The 14,932-nt window shown below is 38.7% G+C and overlaps 1 protein-coding gene across 1 annotated transcript in view; it reads left to right on the top strand.

The window, feature by feature from the left end:
- The window catches only part of LOC122810703 (adhesion G protein-coupled receptor E1-like), a 122,443-nt gene that overhangs the window by 29,030 nt on the left and 78,481 nt on the right, over nt 1-14,932 (top strand). Inside the window, exon 4 of the mRNA XM_044082268.1 lies at nt 1,371-1,459. Coding sequence (XP_043938203.1) covers nt 1,371-1,459 — 89 coding nt within the window. The remainder of the gene's footprint in view (nt 1-1,370; nt 1,460-14,932) is intronic.

Here is a 14,932-nt window from a genome sequence, read left to right as displayed (position 1 = left end):
CAGCTACTATAAATTTTTATTGGTCAGGTAATACCCCACCCCACACACAATCATATGGTTAGAGTTTACAAAAACTCTGTACATCTTAGAGAACAACGATGATTGTGTTACATAACTTTATTTAGGCCACAATCCAAACTATGGTCTAGTTGCATGCCCTCTCCCACATAGGGCCCACAGAATAAACATTTTTGAAATGTCAACGATCTTAGATTCTTGGGAACAAAACTAGATACTGTCCTGAAGACTAAACAGTCTATAGATCCTGTGGGCTCCCTATTGTCACAAATCAGCTTTTGTAAGTAAACAAATGGACTCTAATAGTCATTCCCTTTTAGTACCCTCCCTAAATAAATGACATCAACATGTGATAAATCATTTCGGAAGTTTTTTTTTTCTTTTTGTCATGTACATCTAATATTTGCTTTATTGTTTTACAAAGAAGAGTATGAACATACAGCCTTTCTTCCTTATGTTCACCCTTGAGTCTGGCCTACTCTGATTTATCCTTCATTATGTTATCATTGCTCTGTAACAACCTTCTATAAAAATGTACTTTTACGCCTGATTATTTTGACTGATTTTTGCATGTTTCCTCTAGAAGACTGATTTGTTGCTCACTGAAATACAATTGTTTTCTGATTTGTTTATAGTAATGTAAATTTCTTTAGTCTCTTTGACCTTTGCATTTTTCTCTCAAGACAGTGTGACAGATATTTTTTTTAAAGATATTTCTTTATTGCAAATGAAGTCTTGCAAAATTTTGTAAATACATCATACTAGAATATATTTCAGCTTTTTAATATCTTATATATTTTGCTTCACAACTGTGCATTAATGTTTTCAAAATTTTTGCCATGTTTAACTATGCAGTGCATTTTTTTATTAAACATTTGTCTATGCCATTCTGTCATGCTCAGTGGTTGAAATGGGTACAGGTTGCATAATCATATCACTCAATTTGTCAACCAGTAAATAAATGGAAGTGTGCTAAAAATATGGCAGAATTATAATAAATGTGTTATCTAGTCTAGGATTGTAGATATCTAAGACATTTTGGAGCACTTCTGGTTAAAACATCATCTGTGTGTAAATATATCTTTACATAGTATATTTTTGGAGTAATAAGATACTACATGCTGCACACATTGGGTAGCTAACTACACCTCTCAATACATTTACTGTTACTCTGTTGTAATTTGTATCTAAACATACAACCCCTTTAAATATGTCATAATGCATTAGCAAGGACACTTGTATTCTAGACTGTTTTTATTTTCTGTGTCCCTAAGTACAACCTAGTTAAATGCAAAATGATAATATTAATAAGTTAATAAAATTAAAAGCTAGATATTTGTGTGTATCTGTAGGTGTGTCCTGCCAATGCTGTCTTGAATCACAGGATCCAGGTAATCGACAGTGTTCCTATGGAAACCTTCAATTAAGCAATGAAACTCAGGTAAGAGTGTTTATTTCTTCATAAAAATGTACAAATCTGCAATAAGCAAGAATAAACATGCATATTAAAAGACATTATTGATATCCTCCTGGTTTCAATAAACTCTGTGCAGGTCCCTTCCAGTGCCTACATGGAGTGCATTTACATAAGTGATACTGCTCATTGTGTGGTATCACACAACTTCTTGCTAGGAATATTAATGATGTGTGGTACTCATAAGCAAGGTTTCATGGCTCGCCCCAGGGTTGCTGTCTGCGAGACCTGTATACTGAATGTGGATCATTCCACACAACCTTTTAATGCCAGTAATGTGGTCAAACACTAAACTAATGGTGGGACAAAGGGCAAGCATACATTTTCTGAAGGATATAAAGTACTGAACAGATATGTATGTCATATATTGACTGCAAATATTATGTTGTTATATTTACTGACTGCAATTTTCAGTGATTTCACAATAAACCACAAATTTTATAAGGATATTTTTCTGGCTTTCTATTTTTGACTGCTGTATTTCGCCTAAAAAGTGAAATTGTATTACTTATCTAGCTCTGCAAGTTGATTTACTGTATTTCTGTTTGCATCTGAACTGTTTTGCACTTTAAAAGTTGTTTTTTTGCTTAAATTAACTGGTAGGCTACATATTCAAGTGTGCTAGCCGTTTTAAGGCATTTACTGTTTGTTACTGTATCTATTTTATATCTGTTTGTGAAAAAAAAAAATCCTTGTTTCCCCGCCTTTACTGAACTAGAATAGTCCAGTCTTCAGATTCTGCTGATCTCTGGGCTGTGTCATAGTTCCTGTATTGTTCCATAGCCTTATTTGGATAGGAGGAAAGCTTCTTTGTTCACCGGTGGGAGTGGGGAGCACTGAGCAGCCTATCTGTCCCTAAAGGAGTGGTTCTAGCCCAGCAACTTGTAGTTTATTGGCCGTTTTGGGCCATTTCCTTGCTCTTTCTAACCCCCTGCTATAAAGCCTGCTTTAGCAAGCTTTTCCGCTTGTATACAACTCAGCACAGCTCTTCGTGGTGTCCTGCAGAGTTCTACAAGCATCAGAAAGTGGAAGAGTGACTTTCCATTGAATTATAAGTATTTTTCTGGCTTTCTATTTTCGACTGCTGTATTTCACCTAAAAAGCAACATTTTATTACTTATCTAGCTCTGCAAGTTGATCTACTGTATTTCTGTTTGCTTCTGAACTGTTTTGCACTTTAAAAGTTGTTTTTTTTGCTTAAATTAACTGGTAGGCTACACACTCAAGTGTGCTAGCCATTTTAAAGCATTCACTGTTTGTTACTGTATCTATTTTATATCTGTTTGTGAAAAAAAAAACAAAAAAAAACCAAATCCTTGTTTTCCCGCCTTTACTGAACTAGAATAGTCCAGTCTTCAGATTCTGCTGATCTCTGGGCTGTGTCATAGTTCCTGTGTTGTTCCATATCCTTATTTGGATAGGAGGAAAGCTGCTTTGTTCACCAGTGGGAGTGAGGAGCACTGAGCAGCCTATCTGTCCCTAAAGGAGTGGTTCCAGCCCAGCAACTTGTAGTTTATTGGCCGTTTTGGGCCATTTCCTAGTTCTTTCTAACCCCCTGCTATAAAGCCCGATTTAGCGTGCTTTTGCGCTTGTATACGACTCAGCCCAGCTCCTCGTGGTGTCCTGCAGAGTTCTACAAGCAGCAGAGAGTGGAAGAGTGACTTTCCATTGATTTATAAGTATTTTTCTGGCTTTCTATTTTCGACTGCTGTATTTCACCTAAAAAGCAAAATTTTATTACTTATCTAGCTCTGCAAGTTGATCTACTGTATTTCTGTTTGCTTCTGAACTGTTTTGCACTTTAAAAGTTGTTTTATTTTGCTTAAATTAACTGGTAGGCTACACACTCAAGTGCGCTAGCCATTTTAAAGCATTCACTGTTTGTTACTGTATCTATTTTATATCTGTTTATGAAAAAAAAACAAAAAAAACAAAAAAAAAATCCTTGTTTTCCCACTTTTACTGAACTAGAATAGTCCAGTCTTCAGATTCTGCTGATCTCTGGGCTGTGTCATAGTTCCTGTGTTGTTCCATATCCTTTTTTGGATAGGAGGAAAGTTTCTTTGTTCACCAGTGGGAGTGGGGAGCACTGAACAGCCTATCTGTCCCTAAAGGAGTGGTTCCAGCCCAGCAACTTGTAATTTTTTGGCCGTTTTGGGCCATTTCCTTGCTCTTTCTAACCCCCTGCTATAAAGCCCGCTTTAGCACGATTTTGCATGAAGTTGCGCATAGCGTAGCATTGGGCAGTGCCAGTTAATCAAGTTTAAACTATTTCTGGCTCTGCTAAGTCTACTCTTCAGTTTTTCCCTTGGAACTACTCTACTTTCAATCTAAACAGTCTATTCTCTATCTGAAAAGCCCAGCACTTGCTCCAAAAAGCATTTTACACAGGTAAAGCATTCTTAAACAAAAAGAAAGCACTACATCCACCTAAAATACCATTGAGTACCCATTTCCCTATAGGTTCTTTCTGACTCAGTTACACAGCAATCCTTTACACTATTCTAGCATGTCGAAGCACCAATTACTGGCATCCTCTCTAGTTCAGCTGGTGAATCTGGGAATCTTAAGACAATGTTACAACTGCCTCAAGTACACAGACAACCCTCTCCTCCTCCCAACAAATACAAATATATGTGAGAGATGGAACTATATAGCCAAACTAGAGGCTGAGCTCTCTCGACTCAGTACTGGCAAAACCAGTCAGGAGGAGAAGGTAATCACACACACCACAAACCCAGTCTCACATAGACCTATCACAACTTCAAACCAAACACATAAACACACAAAACATACTCAGAGGCTCTAAATAAAAATCTACCAAAACAACAGAGGCCTCCAAAGCAGGCAACCAAGCAACCACTACCTCAACACATAACACATGCAACACATAGTTCACAAAGTCAGTGTGCCAAACAGTCACAGCCCTTAAGGCCAAACAACATGCCTGATACACTTGTAATAGGTGACTCCATAGTCAGACACAATGACATCCTGCTCACCAGACTGAACAAGTAAAAACTTACAGTAAGCTGCCTGTCGGGTGCTAGAATCCGCCACATAACACAAGCACTCAGTTCACTCCAAAGCAAGTACAAATAGGACTTGGTCATTGTCCATGCCGGTGTGAATGACCAGAGACGTACCTCCCTGGACTACATGAAAAGAGACATAGAGGAGCTCTCTGATTATGTAGCTAAGGCCGGTATGACCCTGACCCTGAGCAGCATCTTACCCTCACCAAGAATGATGCCACAGTACAAAGACAAAATGATCAGCTTTAACAATTGGCTTAATTACTGGTTTCATTCAAAGGGGATCCAATGTCTGTCTGCTTGGGATGACATGCTTGACAAGCCACACTGCTTCTCAAGGGATGGCTTGCACCTGTCACCCCTGGGCTTCCGGATATTCGCCAAGGCTCTTGCCACCCCCATAGTGCCTTTTTTAGGCAAGGCTCAAAAGACAAACCCACCTCCCTAGAAAACACAAGTGAAAAAAAAAACTAAGGGTAATGCTGCTCAGTGCCAGAAGTCTAAACCTCAAGATGCACGCTCTCAAAGCCCTCCTCAGTATGGAGAACATTGATGTCTATGCAGTGACTGAAACCTGGTTCAAGGCTCCCGAGAGCACCCCAGCACTACCAGGTTATACCTCATATCATGCTTTTCGGCCCCAAAACTTGGACCGAACCACAAAAGGAGGGGAAGTATCCATATTCATCAGATACCCACACCTCCAGGTTAGTGGCAACGCATGAAGCATCGGAGACCATCCATGTGCAACTAACCATAGGCAAAACTGCCCTACAGTTTGTAGCATGCTACAGACCACCCTCTCAAACTCAGGAACCCCACTCAGCCTTCCTGAAGACACCGGAGAGTATGAATGTCTCTCCAAATACCATCATATTGGGGGACTTCAACCACCCAAACATAGAATGGGAGCATTACTCAAGCCTCAACACCCTAGCCCAAAGGTTCCTAGAATTCATAAACTCAAATGTGATGGAACAACTAGTCACCACTCCCACAAGAGGAGATAATATATTAGACCTGATCATCACAAACATGGGGAGACAATGCTCCACACCGGGAGTATACCCCTCATTGGTAAGATCAGACCACAAATTAATCTCACTGGAAATCCACATCCCGCCCCACCCCCAGCACAGAAGACCACAGTGAAGAATTTCTCAAAAGCTGACTTCACACTTCTTAAGACTGAAGTGGTATCCTTCAAAGCCCCTGGGCCAGTGGAAACCACAGCCCATACCGCTGAATCCTTTATAAACGCTTTCTACAGACACCTTCAAGAATGCATGGATCATGCAATCCCAAATAAAACCAAGACCCATTCCCCCAAAGGCAGGCGTCCTGTCTGGTGGACCCCAGCCATTAATAAGCTTTACAACAGGAGGAGGAAGCTACTACATGACAGAGCAAAATCCCTAAAAGGGAAGGCATCTCTGACCAGTACTAGCAAAAAACTATGATCACTCATAAAATCATCCAAGGCCAACTTTGAGAGAAAAAATCGCAAAAGACACTAAAGAAAATCACAAGGCCTTCTTTAGTTATGTTAGATACCTGGGTGGAAACTCCCAGATATGCTCAGAGTTAGTCCAAAATGAGAAAAAATGCACTGAACCCACAGACATTGCCAACATACTGGCAGATGGGTTCAGTGCAAATCCCCCCCCCCAAAAAAGGACAAATATCTATCCCAGCAGAGTGTAGCCTCCCTGACATCTCAGATGCCCAGGTGAGAGCCGCCCTCTCCAAAGCTAAAAACACTGCATCAATTGGACCAGACGGTGTCCCGGGTTGCATGCTACATGAACTCCAAGAGGAACTAAACCCGCACATAAGGCTGCTGTTTAATCTTAGCCTTACTACAGGATACGTACCCAAAGAATGGCGTACAGCAACAGTGGTCTCACTCCACAAAGGAGGTGTTTCTATGGACCCTGGAAATTACTGCCCCATAAGCTTGACGAGCCTGGTCTGCAAAGCTATGGAGAGGATCATTATAGAACTTATAAACAAAGACATTGGGGACCTACAGACACTGGATCCTACCCAATTTGGCTTTGTCAAGGGCAGATCCTGCCTTTTGAATCTGGTCGACTTTTTTGAGACAGTCACTAAGGCCATTGATGAGGGTAAGGCGGTTCACACAGCCTACCTTAACCTTGCAAAAGCCTTCGACACAATACCCCACTCGGGCATCATAGACAAGCTCACCAGCGTAAATATAAATCCATATGTCATAAGATGGGTTGCAAACTGTCTCAAGGACAGAAGCCACAAGGTCAGAATTGCTGGAGCCATGTCAGACTCTAAGCCAGTCACAAGCGGTGTCCCACAGGGCTCGGTCCTGGGACCCCTCTTGTTCGGCATTTATTTTTCTGAGGTGCAAGCTAACATAGGAGGATTGTAGCTGACAAAGTTCCCAGATGACTGCAAACTGGGTGCCATAATTGATACTCCAGCGGACACAAGCATCCTTCAGAAAGGCCTCATAGAAATGGACAACTGGTGCCAGAGCCATGGCCTTAAACTGAACGCCAAAAAATGTATAGTGATACCCTTTGGGAAAAACAAAGTACCCACAAATTACCACATAGGTGGTAATCCATTAAGTACAGAAGAAGTAATCAGGGACCTAGGGACCCAAGTTGACAGTAACCTCTCATTTGACACTCACATTGCCAAAGTGGTTAGGAAGACCTTCTATATTTCCCACCTTATCATGAAAGGATTCACATCTAGATCTAGAGAGGTCATTGTGCCCATATACTTCTCCCTTATCAGGCCCATAATGGAGTACAATTCCCCATTTGGGATGTACCTTACCCGACATCTGCAGCAGTTAGAAAGACCCCAAAAGTACCTCACCAAGAGGATCAAGGGTCTCAAACATATGTCATATGCTGCCCAGCTGAAGAAACTCCAGCTCTGTTCAGTCTCATACCACCTACTCAGAGGCGATCTATGCCTGATGTACAGGGCCATGTCCAATCCGGAATTAATGGACATGCTCCACCTCAGAAAATCCAAATCCACCAGAGCCACGAGAGCGAGAGCTTTGAACCACAACACAGAAACAAATAGGATGTGCTGGAGGGACAGATTCTTAACCCAGAGGCTCCCTAGACTCTGGAACAAAATCCCAGTCCATGTTAGGCAGAGCCCCTCACTGACTCTCTTCAAGAGAAATCTTGAAGAGTGGATGGGAGATCATAGGTTTACCCCGGGGGTCATCTCTGTGTCACTACTAGACCGAGGCTCAGTAAACTAAACCCTAAATGGGCACAGTATTCTCACTGCAAGGGGTGGCGAAAGCCACACACACTCTGGCTAGGCTTATAAATGCCCTAGGGCAGATAGCCTAGTATGAACCTATGAACCTATGAACAGGCCAAAAATATGATGTAAATATCTAAACATTCTGCAAAACTGTGAAATGTCTTCCTTCTGTGTTTAATTTCTTCTTCTTCTTCATATATATATATATATATATATATAAATATATATATATATATATATATATATATATATATATATATATATATTTATATATATATATATATATATATATATATATATATATATATATATATATATATATATATATATATATATATCTATGCCGGTATTTGCGAGATGTTTGCATGAAGTGTAGCAGCATACGAACTGGAGGAGTGGACCACCCATGTTGTAGACAGCCATGCATATAAACCGGATGCATTCATTTAAGAATATTGTACATTGCTCCAACATGATAAGTGGTGCTGCGCTACGATTAACAGAGAGAACTTTGCAATAACTACTAAGATAGCAGATATCATCTCACTAATCCCATGACAGCAGGTGTTAAGTGTAGGTGTAGAGTGCATATGGTCCGGAGTTCTAGTCGGGGGTATGCACATTTGGTTCACTGTTGTGAGATTATAGGAATGAAGTGCAGCATACACAACTGTTTTCTCAGCCTTCTTCTGATAATAGCTGTAAGTGTATGAGTAACATATACATGGTACATTTCACTAGCATATTTACACAAGTGCTTGTATACCTAATAATCTAGAAATTGCATTGTTCACAAACCTCAAAGGAAGATAGAACTCTTTTCTTTCAAAAAATGAAATTCCCTAAACTAAATTTAGAGCAACAAAAAAAAACTAACTGAACCGATGTCCATCAGTGAAATCATTACAACAATGAAACACTTAAAAGCACATAAGGCTCCGGGTCCGGATGGACTCCCATCAGAATTTTACAAAGCATTTTCCCCCTTGATAGCCAAACTACTTTACTATACACTGAATTACATAATAAACTATAAAATAAATGATATCCACTTTAATGCCTCTAAAACCATCTTTATATTAAAAGAACACACAGACCCCAAAAAACCCAGAGAGCTACAGACCCATCTCCCTCTTAAAATATAGATTCTAAAATATTTACCTCTATACTTTCAAACAGAATGAAAAATCTGAGAGAGAAAATCATCTGCCCAGAACAATTAAGTTTTACACCACATAACCAGACTAGTGACAATATATTAACATTAGATGCACTAATATCCTATGGTAACCGATACAATATCAACATCTACATAATGGTAGTGGATGCCCACAGGGCATTTGATAGGGTTAACCTAGAATTCTTATTCCAAACACTACCCTACTTTAATATACCCAATAACTTCATTCAGATCATCCAAACTGTCTAGGGCAACCCATAGACATCTCTATATATAAATAAAACTTGGTCAAATAGGATTCTAATAAAAAATGGAACAAGACAAGGATGCCCAATATTACCCTTCCTGTTTAACCTATACCTAGAACCACTCTTTCTATACATTAAACAAAACACATACCACAATCCTCCATCAACACACAACTTCAAAATATACCTCACTGCATTTGCGGATGATCTGAACATATACTGCACTACACCAAATTCAGATATAAACAAAATAATAGCTGCAATTGAAAATTTCTCGACTATGTCTAACTACAAACTAAACCTCAATAAAACTAATATTTCCCCATAAAAACACCAAACTCATATCACTAATACCATTGTTAAACACAATAAAAATAAAAGAAGAAACTAAATACCTGTGAATCATCTTTTTCCAGAATAGCAAAGACTTCTACCAACACAACGTAAACCTTAAATGGCAAAACATAATGCAAAACTGTAAAAGATGGAACAACCTAAAACTATCATTCTTGGCCAAAGTATCAATAATCAAAATGAACATTTTACCTAGACTAATGTATATATTCATGACATCATAGACAATAATACATAATAAATTCTTCAAACAAATTCATACCTTCCTAGCAAAATTTATATGGGAACCCCAAAAAAATCCCCAGAATCTCCTAAATTTACCAGATTTTAAAATGTACTACTCGATCATTAACACTAACAGAATATTAAGAATAGCTGAACATAACCCGTCAATGGAAAATTGGTCTCCTCTTTAGGTGACAATCTATTATAGATATATTAAAGCTCTAGGTTTCAATCCCAAAGCACTTCAATTCCTGAAGCAAAAAAAATATAAACCCTTAAAACATTCTATCAACTTAGCACAAAAACTCTTTCAATTCTTGAACCTTGGACAAGCCATGACAATACTACAACCCCTTCATAAAAACCCAAATTTAAAAATAAGCAATAAGATGCTGGACTTAGTCCCTTTTCCCAGACTGAAAGATAAAACAATCCAAGATATTTATCCTTACCTTAACTGCTCAATACAAGAAATGACAATCAACTTAACCCTCCCTAAATCACACATACTAATCCTAAGACAAATCAAGGAATGGTGTTCCAGTTACCTCCAAAATGCTACTATGACCAATAGTGACATAGAAACGTGTAGCAGGTTTTGGAAAACTATTATCACAACAAAGAAAACTATTACTAATTCATATAAAATGATAAATGAAATCAAATACCTGAAAGACCTCCTCTTCTCTAACTACCAGAGAAAAATTAAACCATCCATAGATGATCAGCAAGTAAGCCAGGCAATCAATCTAACAATGAAGATTATACCCCTCAAAAAGTTAGAATACACTCAGCTCATGATCAATAGCAATGCATATTTTACACCTGAAATCCTACACAAATTTGATACATCAAAATCACCTTTCTGCCCTCACTGTAAGGACCAGATAGCTGACTTAATCCATGTATTTTGGAGCTGTAAATGTGTCTATAAACTCTGGAACTCTCTCAAGGTACCATTACAAAAAAAAAATGGGTTATCAAACATCAACATTAACTTGGGAATTCACTCTATTACACATTCTCCCACCCAACATACCAAGAAAACAAGCAAATACACTTTTAACAATCTTCCTACTAATGAAACTGTATATAGCTTTTAAATGGCTAGATACGATAAATATCTCTTGGGAGGGTTTTAAACAAGTAGCTATACAACAACTTTTAGCTCATAAAATAGTAACAGATAAAAGAAACAAAAACATGAAATCCAGAGAAATTTGGGAACAAACCTTTAATATCATATTAGAATAATTCATCACAAAGCAACTTAGAAATACACTCTAATGAAACCGAAGAACACATATAAGTTCAGATATTAAAGAATAATTTAGATATTATGAATGTATATACTGTCTGCATAACTGTTGAATTAACAGTGAAAGCATCTATGTACATAGTGTAAATATATATGTTGTACGACCTATATCCTGTGGTATTGACCTCAATGTATAACATACATATATATATATATATATATATATATATATATATATATATATATATATATATATATATATATGTATATATATAGTCATGCTGTAAGATGGTTTTTATCTGTGACATTTATTAATGTTAAAAGAAAAAGAAAAATTATTGAAAAAAAAAGAAATTGCATTGCATTGGCCGCCACTGTTGCTCATCGCTTAACATCGCACAGACACGGTGCCCAGCATTTCCCACACTCTCCTACTCTGTTAGCATGATGGTAAGCAATGCTCAACATTTTCAAATCTTGCAAAACCAAAATGTGCTCACTCTCAGTAAGCGCAATACATGTGATAGCCATGAAAATAGCAGCATAAAAAATGCAATTGGTAGAAAATGCTCATTATACATTGAACTTGAGCTATGGCAGGCATGTCAGGAGTTGCTGCACAGGGTGTGCACTTTTGGGTACAGCATTGGGGTGTCCAGGAATCCAATTTTTTGCTGGACTCCTAGTTAAGGAGCATGGGACCCAGTTACTGCAGTGGAACTATTCAGGCTCAGAATATAAATCAGAAGTCTGGAATAGTATTGACAGGGCCTTAACTAGTGTGACAGTTATACCCACACTGGCAAGCAATGCAGACATTCATTTTGATGGCTTCTGGAGGAGGAAGCAAGATTACCTTGTCCTACAGATTCAGAAATTTTAGCCAGGGAATACCCAACATATGTGTAAGTATAAATTTCAGTCAGTAATTGTAAGAATTAAAAGATGAATTTAGTCAAGACTAGTATTCATAATGGCTTTCTGTTCTATTCTGTTTTGTTTCTATGGCTACTGAAGAATGGGCCTTGAATGCTCAGACCCATTTTGCACTTCTAGTAAGGATGTGAAAAGCATGTGGTATGCATACATCAGAACAGTATTGTCTCAATAGTATTTTAATAATAATAATAATAATAATTAATAATAATAATAATAATAATTTGAATAGTAATTTCATAGCATTAAAAGTTAAGGATCTCTTAACTGTTTTTATTACAGTTGTATAAAATTGAGCATGTATATTCCATCTCTAAAATAAACTATGCATGCCTTAATCTGTAGCACAAAGCAATGGTGCCATATTTTCAAATAACTGTGATCATACATCTGTAAACTGTAAAAGGAAAGTAAGCATGTAGAAGTCTGTAGGACAAAAGAACAGTCCAGTACTTTAGTGTAGTCATCAGTTGTGGTTTCAAAAACACACTTCCCAAATATATGGTACTATTAGGTTTTCATCATTTTTGGAATATAATTTCATACCTCTATACCAGTGGCACAGATAACCTTCTGTAAACTGTAATCAGTATAATTAGAACACACATATGTGCAATATATGCACACATCAAGGATTGGTGGCTACAATCTGTACTATAGTGTGCCTCTGTAATAAACTGGGTAGTCTTAAAAGTAAGGAAGAAACTTGTTAAGAGTTTATAGTATTAAAATTAAAGGTAAAAGAATAGAGTTGAATAATAGTATCAATGTGTTGCATGTCACATATGAGGTCAAAAATGTGCTCCCTTTTTTCTCTCACTCCAACCTTTTTCTCTCTTTCTCTCTTTTTATATTTCTGTATGTTTTTGTTTTTCCCACAGCACAGTGGAGTAGGACTGTCACATGGGATCCACCTGCCCCCACTCCACTGGCTACAACACTTCTGCCCAGAAAATCTGGTGCAGAACCTGGTTCCACCCCTTCTACCACACCTGTACTACCCAGCCACTCAGATAGTTCTGCACCAGAGGATAGGCCTGTGGTTCCCTCCTGAAGCAGTTGCGGAGGGGGTGAGTTTACCACCTGTGATGAGCTGCCAGGGATGGTGCATAGGATTGTGCACCACACTGTTGATGCACACCTACACTGGATGGAGCACCTACTCTCCATCCTTGTGCAGAGCACCCCTAGGAGGTGCAGACATTGGACACTGCAGAAAGAGGTGCAGTGTGGTGCCAGTGATGACAGTCCACTGGGTGAGGACTAGATTCTCACTGTCAATCACCTCTGTGTGCAGAGGACTGAGATTTCCCACCCTTTCCTCATCCATGGTCTTTACCCACCTCATGTGTCCTTCACCATCCCTCTCTCTTGTTCTGTTTGTCTTGTCTGTTTGCAATTGCTTCATCATCTGCTCAACATACCTCACATGCACATTCCTACAGCCATTCCCCAACATTCCTCTCCCTCTGAAAAAGGGGCATCTGTCCCACAAAAAAATTGCCCCATACATAGCTCTCCATTTCGCACATGTGGCTTCATGACACACATTTCTTTCCAATTCTCTATACAACATATTTTGTTGTGGTCACCCCACTCTCTAGAGGTGACAGTTCAAATTCAGCAACATTTGTGCATATATGTTCATGTTTTATTCTGGAAGAAATGGATAGCTATGTTTTTCCTACATCCTTTCTGCACATTTCTGCCTTGCTTTTGCTTTGTCCTTCCCCCTGCTTGCTCCCCATTTAACCATTTCCTATCTTCCCAATTTCCTTTCTTTAAATAGTTATTGCATGATGGCGTGCACCCATGGCACTAGATTGTCAAGGATGCACAGCAATGAGAAGCAATGGTAAACACCAGCAATATATGTAGATATATTTAAAGTATAATACACATTTGTAAACTAATTACACCTGCTAATCAACTGAGATAGTAGCACTACTTGTTAATGCAATAATGCATGTATTTGTTTATTCAGATGTTGTTGATGGTTCAAATCCAGATGCATGTAACAGTTTCAAAGGTTCATAGGTAGGTACTAGGCTATCTGCCTGAGGGCATTTATAAGCCTAGCCAGAGTGTGTCAGCTTTTGCCGCCCCATTGATTAACTGATCCTCTGTCAAGCAGAGTCAATGAAGTGATCCCAGGGGTGTATTTTCTGTTACCCATCCACTCGTCAAGGTTTCTCTTGAAGAATGTTAATGAGGGGCTCTGCCTAATGTAGTTTAGAATTTTGTTCCAAAGCATGGGGAGTCTCTGTGACAGGAATTTATCCATCCAGCATGTTCTATTTATTGTTGTGACGAGGTTTAGCTCACTAGAGCTCGTGGCTCGCAGTGACTTGGATTTCCTTAGGTGGAGCATGTCCATCTATTCTAAGTTGGACATGGCTTTATAAGTCAGGCAGAGATGAACTCTGAGTAAGCGATATGCCAGTGAGTACAGCCAGAGTTTTTTCAGTTGGGCTGCATAGGACATATGTTTGAGGCCAGTAATCCTCTTGATGAGGTACTTTTGTGGTCTTTACAGCTGTTGGAAGTGTCTTGTGAGGTACATCCCAAATGGGGCATTGTACTCTATGATGGGTCTGATGAGTAATGAGTAGAGGTGCACTATAACCTCTTTATTTCTAGATGCAAACCCTTCCGTAATTAGACTGGCCACATAGAAGGATTTCCTAACTACTTTGGAAAAATGATTGTCAAAGGAGAGATTACTATCTACCTAATCCCCAGATCTCTTATTACCTCTTCTGTATTAAGGGAGCTGCCACCTATGTGGTAATTCGTGGGTGTTTTGTTTTTCCCAAACGGGATGACTATGCATTTTTTGGCATTTAGCTTGAGGCCATGACTTTGACACCAAGTGTCTGTCTCAGTAAGGCCCTATTGGAGGATGTCTGTATCAGCCGGAGAGTCAGT

Source organism: Protopterus annectens, chromosome 9.part0 (genome assembly GCF_019279795.1).
Source record: "Protopterus annectens isolate FY-2018-M chromosome 9.part0, PAN1.0, whole genome shotgun sequence".
In the NCBI taxonomy this organism is placed as follows: domain Eukaryota; kingdom Metazoa; phylum Chordata; order Ceratodontiformes; family Protopteridae; genus Protopterus; species Protopterus annectens.
This window is presented reverse-complemented; position numbering and strand designations above follow the sequence as displayed.